The sequence below is a fragment of the Squalius cephalus genome, assembly GCF_949319135.1.
Source record: "Squalius cephalus genome assembly, chromosome: 16".
Taxonomy (NCBI): domain Eukaryota; kingdom Metazoa; phylum Chordata; class Actinopteri; order Cypriniformes; family Leuciscidae; genus Squalius; species Squalius cephalus.
In genome coordinates, this window is record NC_137137.1 from 14,992,805 (window position 1) to 15,015,616 (window position 22,812).

The 22,812-nt window shown below is 39.1% G+C and overlaps 1 protein-coding gene across 1 annotated transcript in view; it reads right to left on the reverse strand.

Annotated features, from left to right (window-relative positions):
- Positions 1 to 16,026: 16,026 nt before the first annotated feature.
- tafa3b (TAFA chemokine like family member 3b) overlaps positions 16,027 to 22,812 on the reverse strand; it is an 87,475-nt gene continuing 80,689 nt past the window's right edge. The window contains exons 3-5 of the mRNA XM_079897685.1: positions 22,032 to 22,181; positions 20,586 to 20,710; positions 16,027 to 16,825 (exon numbers count right to left, since the gene is read on the reverse strand). Of these exons, the coding sequence (XP_079753811.1) occupies positions 16,814 to 16,825; positions 20,586 to 20,710; positions 22,032 to 22,181 (287 nt within the window). The 3' untranslated portion in view covers positions 16,027 to 16,813. The remainder of the gene's footprint in view (positions 16,826 to 20,585; positions 20,711 to 22,031; positions 22,182 to 22,812) is intronic.

The following is a 22,812-nucleotide window of genomic DNA, read 5'->3' on the forward strand; positions in this document are numbered from 1 at the left end:
TTGAGATTAATACTTACTGATTTAACCATAATAGCTCTAATAAAATAATAGTTATTGCTCTTGCAGCAATCGTGGTTATGACCGATGAACAACAGAGAGGGTATAGATATAAATGGCATGCTTCTCTGTCAAAGAGTTTAACTTCAGTTTTTTCTTTTTCAGCCTGAAACTTATGATATCATCCACAGAGGTGATTTAAACATAACAAATTTTAAAATGAACTTATCATTAAACAATGGGAGGTATTGCGGGTCAATTTGACCTTATTCATTACTGTAAAAAAAAAAATGTTCATGCTGCTTTAAAATGGTAAGTTTAGTCAACTCAAATATCCAAGTTGTCACTTACAGTAGTACAGCTTCACATTTCAAGTTGACTAAACTTAAAATTTTAAGGCAGCACGAACACTTACTTTTTTGTAAGTTGAAACATTTTTTTTCAGTAAGTCTCTAATGAGTAAGCAGGCCAAAAGAATAGTTATTATTTTTATAGTTTCATATTTATAATTAAGATTTAGATTTTTTTTACAAGGGAGCACACTCAATTGATCAAAAGTGACAGTAGAGACAATTATAACATTTTCAAAAATTCCTGTTTCCAAACAATGGTGTACTTTTGAACTTTCTATTCAACTTTGCTACAAAAATATTTCTCAGCAAATTGTCTCGGGTTACTTGACTGTAACCCTGTTCCCTGAAAAAGCAGGAACGAGATGCTGTGCTTGATTTAAGCGCTATGGGAGCGTTTTTGTGTGTGAACAGCTGTGAATATATGTGTGCAACACGTCAATAGAATTGACTTGACAGTGACGTCATTGGAATGCACGCACGTCAGAGGCTATAATTAGATGTGCCACAGGTGCATCGGCAGGTATAATTTTGTCTGAAGAGCAGTCCTGGGAGTCCATAGTCCGGCAATAAAGCGCAGCATCTCGTTCCTGCTTTTTCAGGGAACAGGGTTACAGTCAAATAACCCGAGACGTTCCCTTTCAAAAGCTACACTCAATGCTGTGCTTGATTTAAGCGCTATGGGAACGTGAATACCTACGCCGCCGCACTGTGGGTGTCTGGACCCCTTACGGTTGTGTAGTGTGTGCTCACAAGAATGCAAAGAAGGTCTCAGACATGAGCTTGTGATGTCGTCTCAAGGACGTGAGAGCCCAGAGTGGCATGAATATCCAAACTATAAATCTTATGAATGTGTGCGGAGAGGACCAGCCTGCCACATCACAAACATGCTACAGGGGGGCAACACCCCGCCAAGGCTTGGGAAGAAGTGACCCACACCCCGCCAAGGCTTGGGAAGAAGTGACCCCCCTAGTAGAATGAACCCTGATGCCTACTGATGAAGCTAGACCGAGCGCCTCATAGGCAAGGGCAATTGCATCCCTCACCCAATGTGAAATTGTCCATTTTGTGGCGGCCGCCTCTGTTACGGCCACCATAACAAACAAATAGTTGCTCTGACTTGCGCCACTGGCTAGTGCGGTGGACATAGGGCTGAAGAGCACGGACTGAGTCTCTCCTGATCCCACTTTGTGAACGGCAGAGGGCAGAAGGCCTCAAGAGTGACCGGATGTACGGTCGAGAGGGGGACCTTAGGCAGGCAGTCAGGATGAGGATGCAGGATTCTTTTTAAAGAAGTGATAGCCATAAGAAAACCATCTTAAAAGTCAGAAATTTATCTGACACTGACCCAAGAGGTTCCAAGGGGGTCTCAACCAGACCCTTCAAGGACTATAGCTAAGTCCCATGAAGGAATCTTGGTTTTAACGGGATGCCTCAGCCGCCTGGCTCCACAAACGAAGCGGACAAGCAGAGGATGTTTCTCAAATGGCACCCCATCGATCAAGGTGTGGCAAGCAGATAAAGCGGCCACATAAACCCTGAGAGTGGCGGGGCATGTGCATGCTGATAATTTTTTCAGCAGGAAGTCCAGAACTGAAGCAATCTGTCAGTTAACTGGATCTGCATTACGTGCAGTGCACCACCTTTCAAAGACACCCCATTTATTGGCATAACTTCCTCTAGTGGAGGGAGCCCTAGCACTGAGAATGGTCTCTATGATATCAGCTGAAAACCCAGTGTCCCTCAGTTGGTACCCTTCTGGGGCCAAGCATGAAGGTTCCACTACTCGGGCTGGGGATATTGTCCCCTGCGTTTGAGACTGATGGTCCCTGCTGTTCGGTATTACCCAGTGTGATCCGTCGAGGAGAGATATTATTTCCGAGAACCAAACTCTGTTCAGCCAACAAGGCGCTATCAGTAAGAGGCAAGGACCCTTGATGACGAACCTTGGCCAGGACTCCTAAGGGTGTAAATCGTCCTAAGGGACAGGAACTTGTCCTGACCCTAAAGCAGAGCCTGCTGCATTCGCCTGTTAGAAGGCGTGAACACAGTCCGCCTGACGATTTTTGAAGGCGACTACCATAGTATTGTCCACCTGCGCTAGGACATGATAGCCACTTAACTGGTGGAGGAAGTATTTCAGGGCCAAAAATACAGCCATCCATTCGAGGCAATTGATGTGCCAATCAAGATGATGCCTCCCAGATCCCTTGGGCTGGACGACCACTTCAGACCGCTACCAGCCCGACAGGGAGGCATCTTTCGTTAGCAAAAGGCCCAGAGGGATCACTGTGGACGCAGCTGCCATGAGACCTATGTAATGTCCTGACCTGGACCTGCGACTCTTGAATCGTGCCCTTTATAAGCTTCCGTTCAAGTGGCTAACGCAGAGACGCATTTTCAAATGCTCCGTCCCAGAGACTGGTCTGCAGTGTTCGACCTGAAGGACACGTACTTCAGATCTCTATCCTTCCGCAACGCAGGCTATGCCTGTGTTTTTGCGTTCAAGGGTTTGAAGTCAGTACAAAGTCCTACCCTTCGAGTGCTCCACAGCCAGTTGGGTCTTCGGGTCAACTAGGAAAAGAGTAAACTCGCCCACGGGCTGAGGATCTCTTTTTCCGGTATGGAGATGGACTCGGTCCAACACGTCTCTCAAGAGGAACGTGTCCGGTCGGTGCTATACAGAAGTGAGAAAGGGTCCCACTGAAACTTTTCAGAGGCTCCTGGGCATAAGGCAGACACAGCCACAATAGAACGGCTTCCTCCATATGAAGACCGCTTCAGCACTGCATGGCTTCACGGCCGAGTCGCGGGGTGACCGTGGCAGAGCAGCACGCTCCATGTGACAATCACCATGGCCTGCCGCCAAACCCTCAGCCCGTGATCCGACCTTTCTCAGGGCCAGCCGCCCCTAGAAAGAGTGTCCACCAACACCGGCAACGCAGCATTAAGTGTAGCTTTTGAAAGGGAACAACATATTAGAATGATTTCTGGATCATGTGACACTGAAGACTGGACTAATGATTGCTGAAAATTCAGCTTTGCCATCACAGGAATAAATTACATGTTAAAATATGTTAAAATACAAAACAGTTATTTTAAATCGTAATGATATTTCACAATATTACTGCTTTTACTGTATTTTCAATCAAATAAATGCAGCTTTGGCGAGCATAAGGGTTTTCATAAGAGAGTTATTATTAAATGTATATATACATACTTTAACTCCATTTAACACCTTAAAGGGGTGGTATAATGCCCTTTTCACAAAACGTAAAATAAGTCTTTGATGCCCCCAGAGTGTGTATGTGAAGTTTTAGCTCAAAATACCCCACAGATAATTTTATATAGCATGTTAAAGTTGTCACTTTTTGAGGGTGAGCAAAAATACACCATTTTTGTGTCTGTCCCTTTAAATGCAAATGAGCTGCTGCTCGCTGCACAGAGGGCGGAGTTTCAACAGCTTGTGTCGTTTTACCTCACACAGCCAATTTCAAAAACTTTTAGCCTTTTATGTTCAAACCGGAGTCAGGCAATGATGGAGAGACTCAAGAAGAAGTGACAACATGTAGAAGCAACAGGGCATTTCTGAATGGTTAGTTGATGAATATATGTAGCTTATGTGTAGTTATCTTCAAGTCATTGATTAGCATATTCTGTCATGATAATCTATAAATCATGTTCCGGGGGCGGGGTTTATGTACATTTTAGGGTTGGTGATGTCACTAACCCAGGAGGAATGTCATGTAGTCCCTACCAGCCGTTTCTTGTAGTCCTTAAAAAGAGATTTCTTTAAAAGCAAATATCTCCTTTTGCTTTAAACTTTGAGCGTTGTAACTTTGCAGATGTTGTTTATGCTCAAACAGCAACATTACACACTAACTAAAGTTAGAAAAGTGAAATCATAATCAACCACCCCTTTAACTATTAACATGTATCACACAGCTCTATTCATATGGGACAGCTATGTGTTGAAGATAGCATTAATTATTTACATTTTTCAAGTGGATTTTCAAGTGGATTTTTGAGTATTTGCAAGCTTCTTTTGGGGAGTTTCTAAAGAGGATGTCTTGTAAAGTTACTAGTAGTTCTCAAACTGCTGGAGAAGTGTGTGGTGCGGGTGGTGGGGGTGGGGGGGGGGAGCATTGTTTTTGAGATATGAGTTAAATGTCAAAGCTGATTCAGCGAGCAAAACTAGTCTACTAAGCTCCAGAGAGATTGGCTTGCAAATAAATCTGTAGTTCTAGTTAATGCCATTATGATGCAGTTTGATGCTGATCGGCCTCAATTTGCAAGCAACTGTAAAATTACCTGAGCGCCTGATGCTCAAAGCATGCAGGCATGAGGGGGTGGCAGCATTAATTCAGAAAAGCTCTGAAATCAGCAGGGTTATGCTGGATGAATCTCTGCACAGTTCACCAACTCCGACCACAACCATCAGCAGAACCTGTGTGTGTGCGCGCAATTGTGTGTGTTCGTGTGCGCGTGCTTAAGTGAGATGGATGGCTTCAACCCTGAAAGAGGACACCTGCCCTGCTCGCAAAACTCATGACAAGTTACAGCATCCCGAACAGGTTTTGTTGCCTTCAGGACACATAGAGGACAAACATTAGAATCTTGTGCCAACATGTCTGCCAGCTTCCCTGTGACACCTGACACGCATCCTCACAACCATTCCACTCACATCCCGAGAGAGAGAGAGATAATAAGTAGCTTTTATTCTGGTTTCACAGGGGTCAAACACCTGCACAACTATCCCCAGAGGAGCAGAGAGATGGACAATGAAGGGAAGGAGGGATGAAAAGGAAGAAAAAAACAAGGTTGAGGTGATGAATAGGCCCGACTGCAGCTGCTCGATCGAAGCGATTGATCGGCACGGACGCTGACTGATAGTTTCACCTTCCGTCAAACACACAAGGAGCACAAGGAGAGATAGAGTCTGATAGAAGTGTGGATTAATGCTGGGGGGAGGCACCTATAAATTAATCTAATCTTTCAAAACGTCAAGTGAAATTCAGCGCCTGAGTTATTTTCCACAGCTGTCACATCGAAGATTTAGGCCTTTTAATGAACTGGAGACCATCTGGAATATGTTTCTTTGCTGCATAGTAATCAAAATTAAGCACTAAAGCTATAGATTTGCTTTTAAATTATTTGGCATGTTAAAATACTTTCTTTTATTACAGCCTACTATACAGAGACAACTATAAGTAGCCTACTGTAGCAGTTTGTGGGGTGACTTCCCCTGAAAATTCTAACACTGAGGCCCAATGGCACTGTAAAAACATCACCATTTCTGACCAGCCCATAGCAACATTTGATCAACCAATGGGGTACCTGTTTGTCCGACCAATGGCATTCATAGAGAAATGTTTTGGAAACCTGTTTGAAAACAATCATTCCTGTTACAATCTGTTGGTGGCGCTTGTTCTGACAATGTAAATCAACCTAGCCTTCTAAAAACACAAAAGTAAGGATTCTAAGTGCTTCTTGGGCACATTCATTTTTATTTTGTCTAAAAATTGCAAAAATGTTTTTTTGGTGATATTTCTGTAGGTTAACTTGACTAGTCAAAAAGTGTTAATTTAATAAACCCAATTGTGGGTGTGGTTTTAAGGTGAAATTTATTTACAATCATTGGTGTTAGCTGAGGAGATTACAATAGATAGGTTACCTTCTTAACCTTAAAGGGGTCATATAATGGTACATGCACTTTTACAAGTTGATTGTACTGAAATGTGTGTTGGCAGTGCCTGTACACAACCATCATAAAATGATAAAAATCCATCCAGTGTTTTTTTTTAAATCTTCTTATATGTTTTCCCCTCTCTCAAATCAAGCCGTTCGACCGTGTGACGTTGCACGGTCGGACACCCCTCCCACGATTGTTGATTGACAGCAGCGTTTCAACACAGACCCGCCCTCGCTCGTGAGCGAGCTGTCAATCATAGTCCACGCGTCATTGTTGATACGCTGGAGCACTGTCTATGAGCAGTTGTGGTGTTCTGTTCTTGGGTGTAATAACGAACACAGCAGTCATTTTGATGTTCCTAAATCCGAACCGCTGTAGATGCAGTGGCTGAGTTTGTTTTCCAAGGGAATATTCCCCACGATCAACATCACTGCTCTCATGTTTGCGCGAATCATTTCACCAGACTGCTTTATAAACAAGAACATTGAAAAAGGTATTAGCTCCTGTCTGAGTATGTGTTGTTTATGTGCCTAATGACTGTCATAGTCTCACAGACTGCTTATTTTTTAAACAGATCAGTAAAATGTTAGTGCTTCAGCCCTGACAGTTGTACCTAACACTGCACATATAACGTTACGCATCACTGACAAGCCTACATTTACCGAAAAAAAGTTTTTCATGACCATTAGCTGTAACATCAATCTGTCAATGAACTAACATATACATCAGTAAACACATAGCGTTCATATTTCTCTACTCTACCCTGCCAGTACACACAAAGATAGATCAAAGTGACATTACTTTAACCAACCATTCAAAAACGTCCTGTTTTCCGACTCCGATTCAAATTGATACGGTTGCACAGTGTCATCAGAGACTCCCGCTGCCATTCTTCAAAATATACCCTCAACTGTTGTCAAGGCAACACTCCACGTGTGTTGTTGTGGCAAAACGCCCCACAGAACAGAGGGGCGGGGTGAGCAAAGCTCATTATCATTTAAAGACACATGCACTTAAACGGCGTGCTGAAAACAGAGCTGTTTTTGACCAGGTAAAATTAGTGTTTTCTTACAATACTAATGAGAATTTTTAATTAAAGTATATTACAAACTTTTAATTTAGACCCTAAAGAATCATATTAGCTTGTACAAAAATGGCATTATATGACCCCTTTAAAACATATCAATTTGAAGCCCTACGCAAAAATAAAAGGGTGTTTCACCTGTTTCGGATGATATTTTGCTTTTTTCAGTATGAGTTCACACAGACCTAAAGTCAGCATGAACTGAAAATGCATACATCTAATTTCTAAATGCATGTTATACGTGCTCAGCAAGCAATAGCCGAGATGTATGATATTCTATCATGTAAGCAAAGTCAACAGTGATTACAAGGTGTTTGGTTTAACTTCTTTGACGTTCTATGTGTAGCCTGTGCGTCTATTCTTGCTATGGATAGACTAAAACTGACAGCCCAAATTTTGCCTTGTTTTAACCTAGGCTGTGTTTGGACGTCTTTTAAATGCAAAATTGCTTGCTGTGTGTTATTGTGCACAATTCAATCATTTGTCTTTTTTTATTTTTACCTCATTTTTTTAAAACAACAGACTTCTCTCTCTGGTGATGTATGCAGGACTTCTCCAATCATTTAGTCTGCTCAAACCCCGCCCCTTTCTCACAATCTACTGCAAGCATGCATTTGGATCTGCCTCCATCCAATCAACAACCGATGGATAGAACCAAGTCCCTGCCCTACATTTTTTATTTTTTCTCAGATGTACGTTAACAAATTTGAAAGAAAAGATGTGGCTGATTCCATTTTCCTTCAGAGACAAGATTAAATGGCCCTATTAAAGTTGTCCTTAAAAAAATGCAACATTGATATTATTATGCTTTTGCCAAAGTAAATTATTGTAGAACTAATTCTCTATGCCAGTTTCTATTCACTGAATCATGCTCAAATAGATGTTTAAAAAATGAGCAATTTTCGGTTTTATTAAGGAGAGTGAAGGGCAATGTTCACTCGTGGTACAATTACTGCAGCTGTTACTGTCAGTTTTAGCCCAAATCCTTCAGTGAATGCAGCTTTATGACAGACATTAATTTGATGGGCTATAAGCCATTAGAGGCTGCATCATTTTATACTGCCGATAAAAAAGAAATGAAATTACTGTGCTGCAGTATCTTCTTCACACTGTAGTGTCTCTTAGTGCTTCGTGGGGTGTTTTGGTTGAGAGTGGAGGAAAGATTGGTCTTTTAAACCACGCTTGAACTGCTCTGCATAGTTTACCTCGAGTCACAGTAGGTGTCCTTAATAAAATAATCTTAATAAATTTACTGTATACAGACTTTATTCCCCTTTCACACTGAGCACAGTTTAATTGCTGTAGGTTGTCAGGTCCCTGTACTGTTTGTCACTAGTAGTTGCTTGAAGTGCTGGATTAGTGGGCTGCTTTACTGACAATAGCTTTTGAAAATATGATCTCAAAATGCTGGTAAAAATAAGATGCCATTCTATTTTGACAAGGAATCAGTTTTAGTGCTGCTACCGTAAAAATTGCCATTCTGCATGGAAAAGCGTTTGTTTATAAATTGCAGCAGTGCATAATGTGTCATATCATGAACAAGATGAATGATTATCAAAGTATTTCTGACATGGTTTTTAACACGTCATTTTTTATTAAATCGCGGTATGTGGGTAGAGATAAATCATAGAGAACAGTGAAATCATTCACAGTGACACAACCCTCAACATCCTTATGTTTAAGACCTAGCTTACACTACCACATTCAAAAGTTTGGGGTCGGTAAGATTTACAGTATACAAATACAGAGTAAAAACAGTAATACTGTGAATTATGATTACAATTTAAAATAACTGTTTTGTATTATTAATATATTTTAAAAATGTAATTTATTCCTGTGATGGCAAAGCTGAATTTTCAGCATCATTGCTGCTGATTTGCTGTTCAAGAAATATTTTTGATTATAAATATTATTAAAAATCTCTCTCTCTCTCTCTCTCTCTCTCTCTCTCTCTCTCTCTCTCTCTCTCTCTCTCTATATATATATATATATATATATATATATATATATATTTTTTTTTTTTTTTTTTTTCTTTAGGTTAAAATATTTATTGATTAGATTAAAATATATGATGAATTGAAAACATACTGCATAACAGGAATCACACTTCTCAAATTTGTTGAATACTGTAGCTGGACTTACCCACATCACATCTACAATGGTCTCAGTCTCTTGTGTCGCCGCAAATCGCCGATTCTCATTGAAAATGAATGAGTTCCAGTAAGTTTAGTCTTATCTCTCTCTCTCTCTGATGGCAGTCACTTGGTGTGCTGTTACTGTCACGGCCAGCTCTGAAATATTCCTTTTTTCTTGTGTTCTCAGTGTGCATTCTTTACAAAAATCCAGAAATGGAGTATAAATGTGTTTTGAGGATCCATACAGCCAGTGAACTGATATAATTGCTGCCATTTTATCATTCTGTTCTCTAGCCATTTGTCTTGCTGTCTCCATCCTCTGTTCTCATGTTTTTCTTTTTTTCCCTTCACTGTTCTGGCGTACTAATTAAGCACCGGCACCATGGGACTCATTTTCTCCCCTCTTCTCACTCAAATACAGGTCGCAAGCTCTCACAACAGGATTCACACTGGGCTGGCACACACAGGAAGAGGGAAGAGAGGACTGAAAGTAATATTTTTGAAATTGAGGTTAATCCTGCTATCCATCTAAACTGAAGGTTTTTGTTGATGGACAATATTAAGTTGCGCATATGTCTAACCATAAGTTTGGTTTCTGTACTCTTCATCCAAGACAAACAAACAAATTATAATAATAGCAGCACAAAACCATAAATACAACAGAGTGTCTGCCTCCCCTCACATCATGATGGTCTCGGCAGATTCACAGGAGCAGGTGGCTAAGAGGGGGACTGTTTCTGTGTACTTCTGACCGTGTGTGATGAGGCGCACCTGAACTTAATAGTGCCTCATCACCAATGCCATAAAGGCTCCCGCACGTCTCTCTAACAGGACACGGGTCTCCCACGTGCATAAACAAGGTGTCCTCAAGGTCCTGGGAGGGGAGTGACATACCCTGACCCTGCAGAGACAATGACCGCCTGGTCCTGTACCTCTGGACCTACCGGCTCCTGCACAGCATGACATTTTTGTTATTTCATTTCAAATAAAAACCTCCCCTTGGTTTCTCCCACTGTGTTTGGATCGCCTTTGTCAGTGCAGTTCTAAATTTGAACCGAATGGCTGTGGTTTTAGCACTGCTTAATTCTGCACAACACACACACTTGTACACTCACATAAGCCATTTGTCAAAATCCTTCTGCCCAGAGTGACGTCTGTCAGGATGATCTGTATGTGGAATTATCATATTCATTACATTTTGTATATACATGTATGAGAATGTACCGTTTATCCTTTAGTTTTTTGTTTAGTTTAGACCTTAATATGAATATGATGATTCCCTTTTAAGGGACCCCTTTCCTAAAATATAAATATACATATTTTTCATGTATAAAAGCCCATTTATACTGTATTTAAAAAAAAAAAAAAAAGATAAATATGCAATATTATAAAAATATTATTTTATTTTATTATTTTATTCATACATACTGTAACACTGTCCCTCTGTTGTCAGCTACGCAACAAACCATTTGACGCTGAAATGTTTTTAAAGAGATCGTAGAACTAATCCATATGAATTGAGCGGTTTAGTCGAAATTTTCTGAAGAGACACGATTGTTTGATGAACAGATAGGATTTTAATCACATATAAACATTGATCAGCAAACTCGAATAGCTCAACTGTACCTGCTTGACGCGTGAGAACAAACCTCATTGGTTCTTGCAGAAGCTCAAATGTGCTGCGTAACACACGAGAATGAACCTCATTGGTTCTCGCACGTCAAACTAGCATGCCTGAGTTTCCATTTACCACAACTGATGTGTGCATTGTTGAATGTTCAAGTAAATAAAAGCCTAAATTAAATCTATTCAGCATATAAAGCAATCGTGTCTCTTCAGAATATTTCAACTAAACCTCTCAATTCATATGGATTAGTTTTACGATCTCTTTATGAACTTTTCAAAGTGTCAGACAGAAATCTCTCAGATTTCATTAAAAAGATCTTCATTTGTGTTGCAAAGATGAAATTCTTACAGGATTGGAATGACATGAGAGTGAGTAAATAATGACAGAATTTTCCTTTTTGGTCAAACTAACCGTTTAATTATTAAATGAAATATTCTCTGAAATTTTCCACAGATACCCCTGGGGGTCCGCAGACGCCGGTTGCCATAAACCACAATGAGCTTTTTGGGTAAGTAAAAAGATGAATGCAGAAAACTTTGGCAACACACTAAGGTCTATATACTCTGGACCAAATTTAGAGTTGCAAAGTTAAATCTTTGTATCTCACTTTTTCCCCCTTTTCTCTCTCTTTCAGTCATTCTGTTCATCTGTTGTTGCTCTGTACTTATCCTCTTCAGTGCTAATGGCTCTGTGACGGGGCCATCTGTTCACACGCACACTGGACTGTGTGATGCTAAATGGCACTAGTGTCCTGGTATATGATAATCACAACAAATTTAAATAGGGTGTGTAAATGTGTTAGCACTGGGCAAATGAGATTATTCTATAACATTACACTGCATGGTTAGACTGGAGCAATGGACTGCATGAATAAACTAGAGCACAAGACAGCACTAAACGACATCAACTGCAGACCAAGATGCACCACTGAACTCCATTTAATGCATCATAAAACTTAAAAGTGCAACATAATACCATAGCATAAAGTCCAGCGTAAACCACAGTATTAATTAGGCGATTAGACCACAGGATTAAACTCCAGCTCTGGATCACAGCAGAGGAGATTGTTGGCAGCATCTGAAGGAGTGTGACCACTGGAGTCGTATTAGCTTAGCGAGTCCTACAGGACCAGATTAGAACATCAGAAACTACAAACCCTCACATACTGAACTATTTTCTGCATGCCATGTGGCACATATTCGGCAAACGTCAAGGAATCTGAGTACAGACTCAGGTACTTAAAGATGAGTGAAGGGAAGCTTCATGTGTGCCAGCAGCAGTCTGGCCTATAAACCCGTAGATGTGACTCAGATAGAGGCTGTTTATTTTAGACTTGCCATTTTAAGCCTCTTGTGCTGTTAATATTTTATGTCTGTCACTGAATCAACAACATATATATATATACAGTATATAGTTGTAATGTAATTGAGCACATGACCAAATTTAGACCAAATGCGACTTTTTAAAGAGTCTAAGCTTCTTTTCATTGACTTTTTTTTTACCCTTAAGTTTATAATATTGTTTTTTCATCTGGCATTGCTGAAAATTGTATCGCCAGTCATGATTAAATGAAAAATTGTATATAATAATGTGAGCAGAAAAATAAGAGGAAATATCATGTATTATGAATAACAAAATAATAAAAAATTAGAGGAAACACAATATATTTTATGTATCTTCAATATGTTGTAGTAATTTAATTTTAAATAATTTTTTTCTTATATTATATTTTTAACCGAAATGTTTATTAACAAAACACACATTTTGCATTTAACCAAAATGTATTTTAAGATTGGAAATGTATTTTGTAAAATCTTTTAGTTTGGTAGTGTCTTTAGGTTTAATATAAATATATGTTCATTTTGAAAAAAAAAAAAAAAAAAAAAAAAAATTTCTGTGCCATGCTGTTTACAACATATATAGCAAATATTTCAAAGTTATTTTGGCCAAGGGCCATAACAGTCCTGCAGTGCAGCAGAAATGTAAGTAAAAATGCTCTCACTATATATTCAAATGTACTATTTGATACATTTGAACATCAAACTATATAAATTAACAGTAGTTATTATGTATTATAAACAAACGTAAATTAACAATGAACACTGCAAATTAACATTAACCTAGATTGATAAATACTTTAAAAGATGCTGTTGCTCATTGTTAGTTCACAATTAACAAATGTTTTTTTTTTCTATAGTGCGACTTTCCATTGATTTCTAATGCTGAGCTAATGATATTTTATATCCCCTCACCTTCAATTTAACCCTCACATAACCTTTCTGCATTAGGACATTATTTAATATGTTTGTTACAACAATTTCCTTGTGAGGATTGTTGTTTGGCCGTCATAATGTAGGTTATTTCAGGTTTTACTATACTTGTGGAGCCATTCGGTCCCCACAATGTAGGCAAAACCTGAACCAAGGTACATTATTGTTTTCACCAGAGTATGACCCCAAAGAAAAAAACGAACAACATTCTTTCAGACCACCGTAGTACAAGATTTAGTACTACTATTAATGAATAATTAATGTTCACAAACATGTTAGTTTGATGGGGATGTTTGTGTCTAGTAGAATATGGAACAGTAGAATGACAGAGGGGTCAGATAAATGTTACCATGATGCCAACTGAATTATTAAGATCTGCTAGATTTAGCTTTGCAGCGTTTCCCTCCTCAAAAAGATCTTGGTGTCCTCTCACATTATTATGCTTCAGGGGCTTGTACCCACGAGCAGACAGAAGGATTTCTCCTCAGTATTACTTGATGTTTCTTTTATCCTTGTTGTCAGTGGCATACACCCAATTCACCTATTGGCTCGTCTCTGTTGTTCTGAACACCACAACCCTCTCGGGTCTCTGGAGGGAAGGACTCTTCTGTGAGCATGTTGAGAGCCAACTGCAGGTCACAAACATTTATCGTCACTGCGATTTTGGGCTGAAACCTTCCATTTCTGCTTCACTTGGAAAATGAATGTCCTTTCAGATTTCAGGATACTGTATGTGACAAACTCTCTCTCCCTCCCTCACACACACACGTACATATAATTGTGTGTGTATGTGCTTGTGTGCTGGGAAATTGCTATTAATGCATCACAATTTAGCCGAACTGCATTAAAGCCCCAACCAGTGTTTTGGTGCAAAAGACAACATTTTCAATCTCTATCTAATCTTTCCTCCATTATTGTTCATCTGCCTGCCTGATATGAAAATAATGAGGAATTATGTGTTTTTATCAGCAAACAGTTATGTAGGGCATCGATGTTAAACTTCAGAATGGTGGGAGACACACTTACATGATACAGCCAGATAAAGCATGATTAGTATGCATTCATCTGCCTCTTTTTGTTGCTATGTGTGTGTGATGATGATAATGCTAATTTATAATCTACAGATGTTTTTGATTATCTACCCACTTGTAATTATATGCTGATTTATTCAATAATATTTGCATTTTAAAAGTAAAACATAATATAAAAAGCATATTCATTTAGCTATATCTCAAAAAGCAAGAATGCAGTTCTGAACATCACCATGGATGTGATTCGGCTTTAGATAATCAAATCCCTGCTGAATTCAGATCAACAAAATAACTTTGAGTGTGATATTGCTTACAGTATAACAGTCCAATAAACAATAGGTTAATATTACACAATACAACAGTATTTAAAGTTCCATGAAAATTGTTCCAAACGAAGTCAAAACTGAATTATCTAGCAACACACAGTAGCAGTGTTTAGTTCTGACCCATGTGTTTTTGAACAAATCGGTTTAGTGAATGATACAAAGACTCACTGATAATGACAGTTGCTTGTTTCGTCCGAGAACAAATCGGTTGACTGAATGACTCAATGACTTTTTCTTAAAGGCGGCAGCTTGTCTGGCATAACCTGCAGAGTCAGTAAAAATCGGGTACTCTTGGAACGCCTCTATACTATTATTGTATATTTTGCAAATGGCTGCAGGTAAACATATACTTCACCGACAGCATTAGCCTACATAATTTTTTTGCACACCCATCATACAGTGGTCACATCTCAGCACATTTATACATGCAACATGCGCACTTTCATACACGAATGCAATGTTGCTTCATTCACACGCACAGTCAAGCAACTGTACGACGATTCTCCCCCCTTTCTCTCGTCTTCTTTCTTTCTCATTTATTCATATAGCTCATATTTTATTTTCGTCAGTGCTGTCAGAGTGTGTATGGTATCTCTCCTGGCCTTTTCCCTCTGCCGTCAGACTTCATTAAATCTGCAAGTTGTATTTGCATAAGCGACACCAAGTCTCAACACCTACATCCCAGGGTGACGTGTAATTTCCTGGTGTGTGCGAGTGAGAGATAGACAGTACAGTGGCAGCGTCTGACAATATATGCGTGCAGCTTTGTTCACCTGTTTGTATTTTGCCAGATTCCTACTGATTCAAGGTAGCCCAACCATCCCATATGCTTCAGAAGTGAGCTGCGCCTATTATTATTCCACAGTGTTCCTGTTGGAATTTTAAAACTCACAGTCTCGCTGTTGTGCGGGGGGATTTCTGCCGTGGTGAGCTTCAGTGTACGTGCGCCTGTGGGTGTGTGTTTCATGATATCATGTATTATGATATCAGCATGCATCTCCATACACGGCCTATGCATCATTTCACTTTCAAATATCTATCTTTATGCCTCTCTCTATGCTGCCATTGTGGTTGGTATTTCTGAATTTTTATTTTGGGTTAATTTCTCTAATCTCTTGATGACATGCGCAACAACATTCTCAGGATTTCCTCGAAGCTAAATTGCATGTGCATTGAACAGATTCAAGCACTCGATTAGACAAATACAAAATGCAATTTGTTGTCAGAAAGGCAAAGACAGAGAGAGCATAATGTTTACACTGCAAATAATTATTTTAGTTCCTTTTGAAACATGAGGGTGTGCATTTGGAGTGACTGCGGTTTTGTCTTCAGGCGTAAAGGTCAGAAAACAAACAAACAAAAAAAAAATATAATGCTGATTATGTTATTTTTCTGTGTATCAGTACCAGTGGAGGAGAAGTGAATAAATAAATCATGTTATTTGTGGCACAGTAAACCATTAGGTTTCACTAGCTTGCAGCCTCTGAAATCAGAGTATGGAGAACAAATATTTTCGACATTTTTAATTATTGAATATAATACTGACACATGTACTCAATAGCAGTTACCAGGCTGGATAAAAACATTGATAATAAAAATGATAACCTTAATAAACTTTATTCTGCTTGTTTTGAGAATAACACTTTGATCTTTTACACTTTTACATGTTCTAGAATATACTGGTACATCTATTCTGTTATTTCAGACTGTGGGGCTGAAAAGCTTTAATTTAGAAACAAACAATATACAGAAGTCCGTTAGAGGTCCAGATCGATTTTACATGTTTAAATGCTGTTTCGAAGATTCCGCAAGGAATGATTGGACCTTCTGATTAGGTAGCGCAGGAATGATCATGGAACTTTGGGAAGAATTGAAGGGCAAGGAAGGAGAGCATGTTGCTGAAGAGCTTAAACTCCATTGGGTTGCACTGGTGTAGATGATCCAAACATCTTTTGTATAAAACAAAAACAAACAAAAAAAAAACAACTGCATACGTACATCGAGACCCCCCAGCCAATACATTCCAGCAGCTATAGATCCACACCCAGAAGATCAAGCGTCCGGAAGGCCAGGGGGTCCATTGAGGAGGACACATTAACTTTTTAGGATGGTCCTAATGTTTATGGTGGATATATTTCTGGAGATCAGTCTGTTCCTCAGACGTTTTGATTTCAAATAATCTTCGTATGACTAATACTGATCGATCCTGTTAGCTGAAGCTCAATGGTGTCTATAGTTAGTCTTCACTTTCAGCACTTTTGTCCCATTAAGTTGGGTCCGATGGTTCCATGGAGCGTAGAACTATCGGGTCACCTGAAATAGAGAACGAGAAAGAATTTAGGTTTGACACTTTGGTGTTTTCCCATTAGACACACCTGCAACTTTGTTTACCAGCACATCTGACTCCAATAACCCTATAAAATATGAATCATTATGAACTATACTGCCCTATTTTGTACAGAGGAAGAAGTCGTCTGATTCTCCGTCTCTGTTAGTACAGATTTAATTAATGCTTGACATTTATCTGCGCTGACTTGTTGTCCTGGCTGCTGATGGGCATGGTCCGCTGGAGCAGTGGGTGAAACAGTTGGCGCCCAAGCAAACTCATTCATTTAGAGCCTGGCACCTTGCCTTCCAAGTTGGCACAGAGGGACGACTGAAGAGAGTGCCATGGCACAATGCCCGATACTTGATCCACCCTCTCACTCTTCCTCTTTCTGTCCTGGTGTCTCTTTCAGATTTGGCAAGTTTTATGTTGCGAGAGGTGTGCTGGCATAGAACGTGCAGTTACCATGCTGATCAATCATTTTAAACATCCATAATTGATCAAAGCAACTCTTCTGTTCTCCTCTCTTATATTTTCACAGACCTATACAATTATTTATAAAGTAAATAAAGAAGAATATATAAGTGCTGTAATATAAATTGAATTTGGTGGTTTTCGGCTTGTTGCTATGCAGTTAGGGTGTTCTTGTCAGAACATACTAGGTGCTTGCTTGCGCACCTAAGCCAAAAGAGGCAAAAGTCTTTATGGTTTTTTTTTTTGTTGTTTTTTTTGCACAGATTATTGTAAGCAGGAACTACAAACAATAAGCTTTGATCCAGATTTTGTGGGACCAAAATATACCCATAGAGAAAGTGTGTGTGTGTGTGTGTGTGTGTGTGAGAGAGAGAGAGAGAGAGAGAGAGAGAGAGAGAGAGAGAGAGAGAGAGAGAGAGAGAGAGAGAGAGAGAGAGAGAGAGAGAGAGAAGAGAGAGAGAGAGAGAGAGAGATAGAGAAAGAGAGAGAGAGAAAGAGAGAGAGAGAGAAAAAGAGAGATCTGACAGAGGGCTATGTGTGTGGATGGTCCAAATTCACATGAATTCACTGTGATGAAATATGGATCAGTCTTATGTGTGTGTTTTATAGAGGGAGGCACACCATAGCTTATCAGTCTTTGATCAAACCAGACCCTCTCCTTCACTTCTGTTCTCCTCCCCTGTTTTATTTTTTGCCATGAAAAAAAATAATAATAATTAAATCACCATGACTCTCTTTTTTGAGGCAATGTATGAAAACGTCTCCATGTGTTGTTCACAACGTTGAAAAAAAATCAAGAGACTAAGGAAGTCTAGAGAATTTATTTCTGTTGAAACTTTTAATTGGAGAAGTTTTCAGTATTTCTAACTGCAGAGTATGAAAAATACATAGGCCTCTTCTAGCATTTAATATATTAATTATAATAATAATTGTAGTTGTGTGTGCATAATTTGATTGCCAGTCCCAGATACTTCCTCTCCAGCAAAATAACTTTCTGTCACACCAATTTCAGGTGAAGTGACAAAATCTACCATAAATAAATATAATGACTACCATAATTTCTGGCCCTAATATATATATATATATATATATAGGTTATTCTGGTATTCCTAAGGTTTTCACTTTTTCCGCTTGGCAAGAGTTCGTTTTACCCTGATCTTCAGTGACTATAAAGATCACAATAAATCTTGAAATCATGTCTTCTGGTCACTTCATTTTATTTACTGCTTTGTTCTGCCTTTGACTTTTTCTGTTGAGAAGAGTCTGAGTCAGTCACTTCACATCTGTCACTCATAACATAAGTGCTTGTGTGTTTGTTGCTTAGCTTGTCTCTCTCTTTCTTTGTCTCTGTCTCTCTTTGTCAAGATTCAAGAAGTTTTATTGGCAGGGTAAAAAAGGGTTGTCTCTCTTTCTCTGTTTTGTTCTTCTTTTTTTTCCTAAATCAGGCTCTACTGTGTTTGATGTCAGTTCCAACAAACTTCAGGCTCTCTCCACATGAACTCCTAAGGTATGGTACAGAGCGTGTTCACAACAAGAAGAATTAGGTCACTGAGAGAAAGAAAGACAGAGGCTTTGTTCCAAAATCTAGTGAGTTGCCTACCTAGACAATATTTTAAATACTGACAAACACCTTCTTTTAGCCACATTATAAGGCATCATTGCTTGAATTTTTCACAGAGAGGGCAATCAATGCAAAAACACTGTAACAAGCTGAGTGGAAAAAAAAAACATAGATGATGAACAAAGTGAGATAATGTCAATTATCAGTTCTAATCAGGGTCGTCATGCACTTAGTATTTTTAAAGAGCGCACCACTTGGAGAGAGGGGCATACATTATTAACGCATTTACTGGCGCTATTCCAAATTATTAGGAATATTAGGACCAGGCCCGGATTAAGAATTCAGAAGCCCCTGGTCACAATGTCTTGTAGGGCCCCCCACCCCACCCACACAATCAAGCTTTTGAATTTCAAAATTCGATTCAGCGCGGGGTTATTTGAAGAATGCGCTGGGGCGGGTTGTTACGTCAGTGCTTTCCACACCTGCGCTTGACCAATTATATAATTCTATTTAAATGAATACAAATATCAGCATGCTTTTTGTTGGTGGTTATACATGGTGTCATTATCTGAAATGTAAAGAAAATTCTTCCCCTCGCTTGGGCCCGTGCAATGCCCATTGGGTAATCTGGGCTTGATTAGGACTATAAGTCCTGCATCGACCTTCCTTGTATTCTGTAGTTTATAGATATTAATTCAATTAAAGCATTAAGCATTGACACCGCAGGGCAAACTGCACCTTATCTCGGCGCTGTACAGAGCTTTTTGTGAACCAGAGGCAAACCTAATGTCTTCCATTACCTAGCGCACTACGCTGTGTTCGGCCAATAAGTACAAGTCATTTTAACAGTAGACTAAAAATTTTTTTTTGGTCTAATGTTGGATGAATTCCCCCAACTACCTGCAGCTGCACCCGAAAAATCGATGGATCTGCACGAATCGCCTAGTGCCAGGCTGTGGCTTCAAAACTAAGAAATTAGTTGGGGCACTGTTCATTTTCTACCTACAATATTCTAAGATTAAAGTAACCTTTATAGTTACATATGCAATGTGTAGAATATGATATCAATTAAACATGTTGTCAAATTAGGCTATTTAAAAGGATTATTGCCGCATCCATAGACATCAGTGTATACTTTACAAACTATGAATGTTTTTTTCCAAGTAGGCTACTTCTGTGTATTTAAATGTCAGACAGAAACATAAAATAAGCATTATATGGTTGAAAACACTGAACAGTTGTGATATATGATGAGCGCTGCAAACCAAAGCGCGAACGCAATTTGAATTTAGCAGATTATGGCGTGACGCATTGAACATTCTAATCACACCGGTGTGAAAGTACGTCTCAAAGTCTTTATTATCAAATGTAAAAATATACATTTTTTTGTCTTCTGGAAGCTGCATTCAAATGAGCTGCGCTCAAAAACCTGAGGGGTCATGTGCTTCTGATTCTAATATTTGTGTGTGATACGTATTTTATGCTGGAGTGTTGCAGTATTAGCTTAGCAATATGCTAATGGCAAAATGTTAATCTAATAAAATCAATCTCTTGTGGGTTTTCTGTTTATTCATTCAGAAATTGGAGTTTAAAAGACCCTGACAGCTTTCAAAGTCATGGCATCCCCAGGCCTAAAGGACAGTCCTCATGTTTTGAAGTGTATGTGCATGTATGTATGTGTGTGTGTGGGTTGGGTGGGTGTGTATACTAACCTTGGTGGTCTTCACCTTGTTGCCTGTGCTGCAGCTCCAGCCTGTGAGGTCGGGCAGGACTTTACACTCCTCACCATCCACACACGGCTGCATCTGACACCACCACTTCTGAGCTACTATAGATGCTACACACACACACACACATCACAGGGAACATGGACAAGACCACTTAGGTTAGTACATACATTACAGACACAGTCACTTCCAGTGAGTATAGGGGTCATATCATGGAATGGGGGGGGGAACAAATCAGGCAAAATGTTGTGTTGTTCCTGGCTGGGGTGTAGCACCTACAACTCTGCATCATTTTGAAGAAACCCAACATTACAAATGTATAGGTCCCAAACCAACCAGTTTTGTGAATTTGTCACAATGTAGTGCAGGCTTTGCAAAGTAACTGCCTTATTTCATATGCACAAAGGTTAGCCAATCGTAAAAGAGGGCATTAGAGGTCATAGCAAAAGCAGCCTGTTAATTTCGTATGGTTGGAGAAAGGGTGGAAAATTGACCTGAAAAACTAAATTACTAGTGCTGTCGATTTAACATGTTAATTTAGAACACTTAATTAAAAAGCATTAATGAATTTAATCATGCTCCCTGACACGTACTGTACACTACTACAAAAGTCACACTTATAGAGAGCAGGCAGTACAGAATGAGTACTTAAATGGGATGTGACAGGACAGCAGGGGTCCCGAAATGCATTTTTGAAATTTGAACTGTTTGGCACATCATCTTAAAAAACGTGCCAATTATAATGCAAGATGTGACACAACAACCATCTAGTAATTAATTATAATTAATTCCATTAAAATTCAAGCCCCATAAATTAAGACTTGAGCTAAGTGGACTCCAGGGAAAGACTTAAAATGAAAAAAGAAAGAGGAAAATAGGATATGACCCCTTTAAACACAGTGGATCATGGATCAGCTCAGGAGCAAGAAAATGGCAAACAGATGAGGAGTTATTTGAGATGATTCAGAGAGAAAGAATGAAGCATGAGATGGGGTGAAACTTGGCTTATTTGGCATTTCCTCTCACGCAGAGCACTGTGTGTAGAGACACTTGAGCTATTTTTTCCTGAGCTTACAGTCAGGCAAAATAAGATAACGATCGATTTCTCTGTCAAGTGGACAGTGTTGACACAATATTAAATGAAACAGCCAGACAGCTGAGGGAGACAAAGAGACCGAAAGACAGAGAATGAGAGGAAAAGAGACGGGGGCGCAATTGGATCTTTATCATCATACATATAGGGGCGAATTTGCTAGTTGCACCAACATTCTAGTTCATCCAGACATTGAATGCACTGAAGCTCTGTCAATGAGTATTTCAATTTAGTCGTTATTCATTTTAAGCACAAACACTATTTGTGAATTAGGCTATTATTGAAACCCAGTGCCATTTGCCTGAATAGAATTGAAATGATCTGAAGATCTGTTTTACCATCCACACAGGAGGGTGCAGCCCTTGTTGTTCCAGCGACTTGTCCCGGGAAGCAGGAACACTTAACCGTCTGTGATCGCTCCTCAATCTTATTTCTGTTACAGCAGCGGTGGGCTGCAATCACCTCACATGTGCCAGCCTTCACGTGCACTGCAACAAAGAACACACACGCACATTTCATAAGAATATTTGTCACTGAATGACATTGCAGTCAGCATCTCATTTAAACAGGCACACCTGCAGTCAGTCATTTCACCACAGTCTGTTACCATGCTATAGGTACAGCTATGTTTTATGCAATATTTATAGTTCAGCCATCAATCAATTAATTGTATACATAAATAATTTAAATATATTTGAATTTTAATTTTGTCATGTAGTTAATTTGACATTTTACTTTTAAATCTAATTAATTACGTGAAACACATTTTATTTTAATTATATTTACATTAATAACAAAAAAAATAATTTCATGGATTTTTTACATATTTTTTGAATGACATATTTGGCTGTATCATCTTTTCTCAATGTTTTTTAGTATCTCAGCGCCATGTTTTTTTTTTTTTTTTTTTTTTTTTAAATCTCAGTAACACTTTGTTAAAGCTACACTGTGTCCCGTCTAGCGGTGAAATTGTTTATGACTACCAACTGAATATTACTTTCTAGCCCCTCCCATTCCGAGGGCATTTTAACTCCTACGGTGGCCATATTATTTCAAATCTGCCGGCAGTCGCGAGTAATCTCCCCCTCGCATTCGTCACGGTGCCACTGAGTGTAAAAA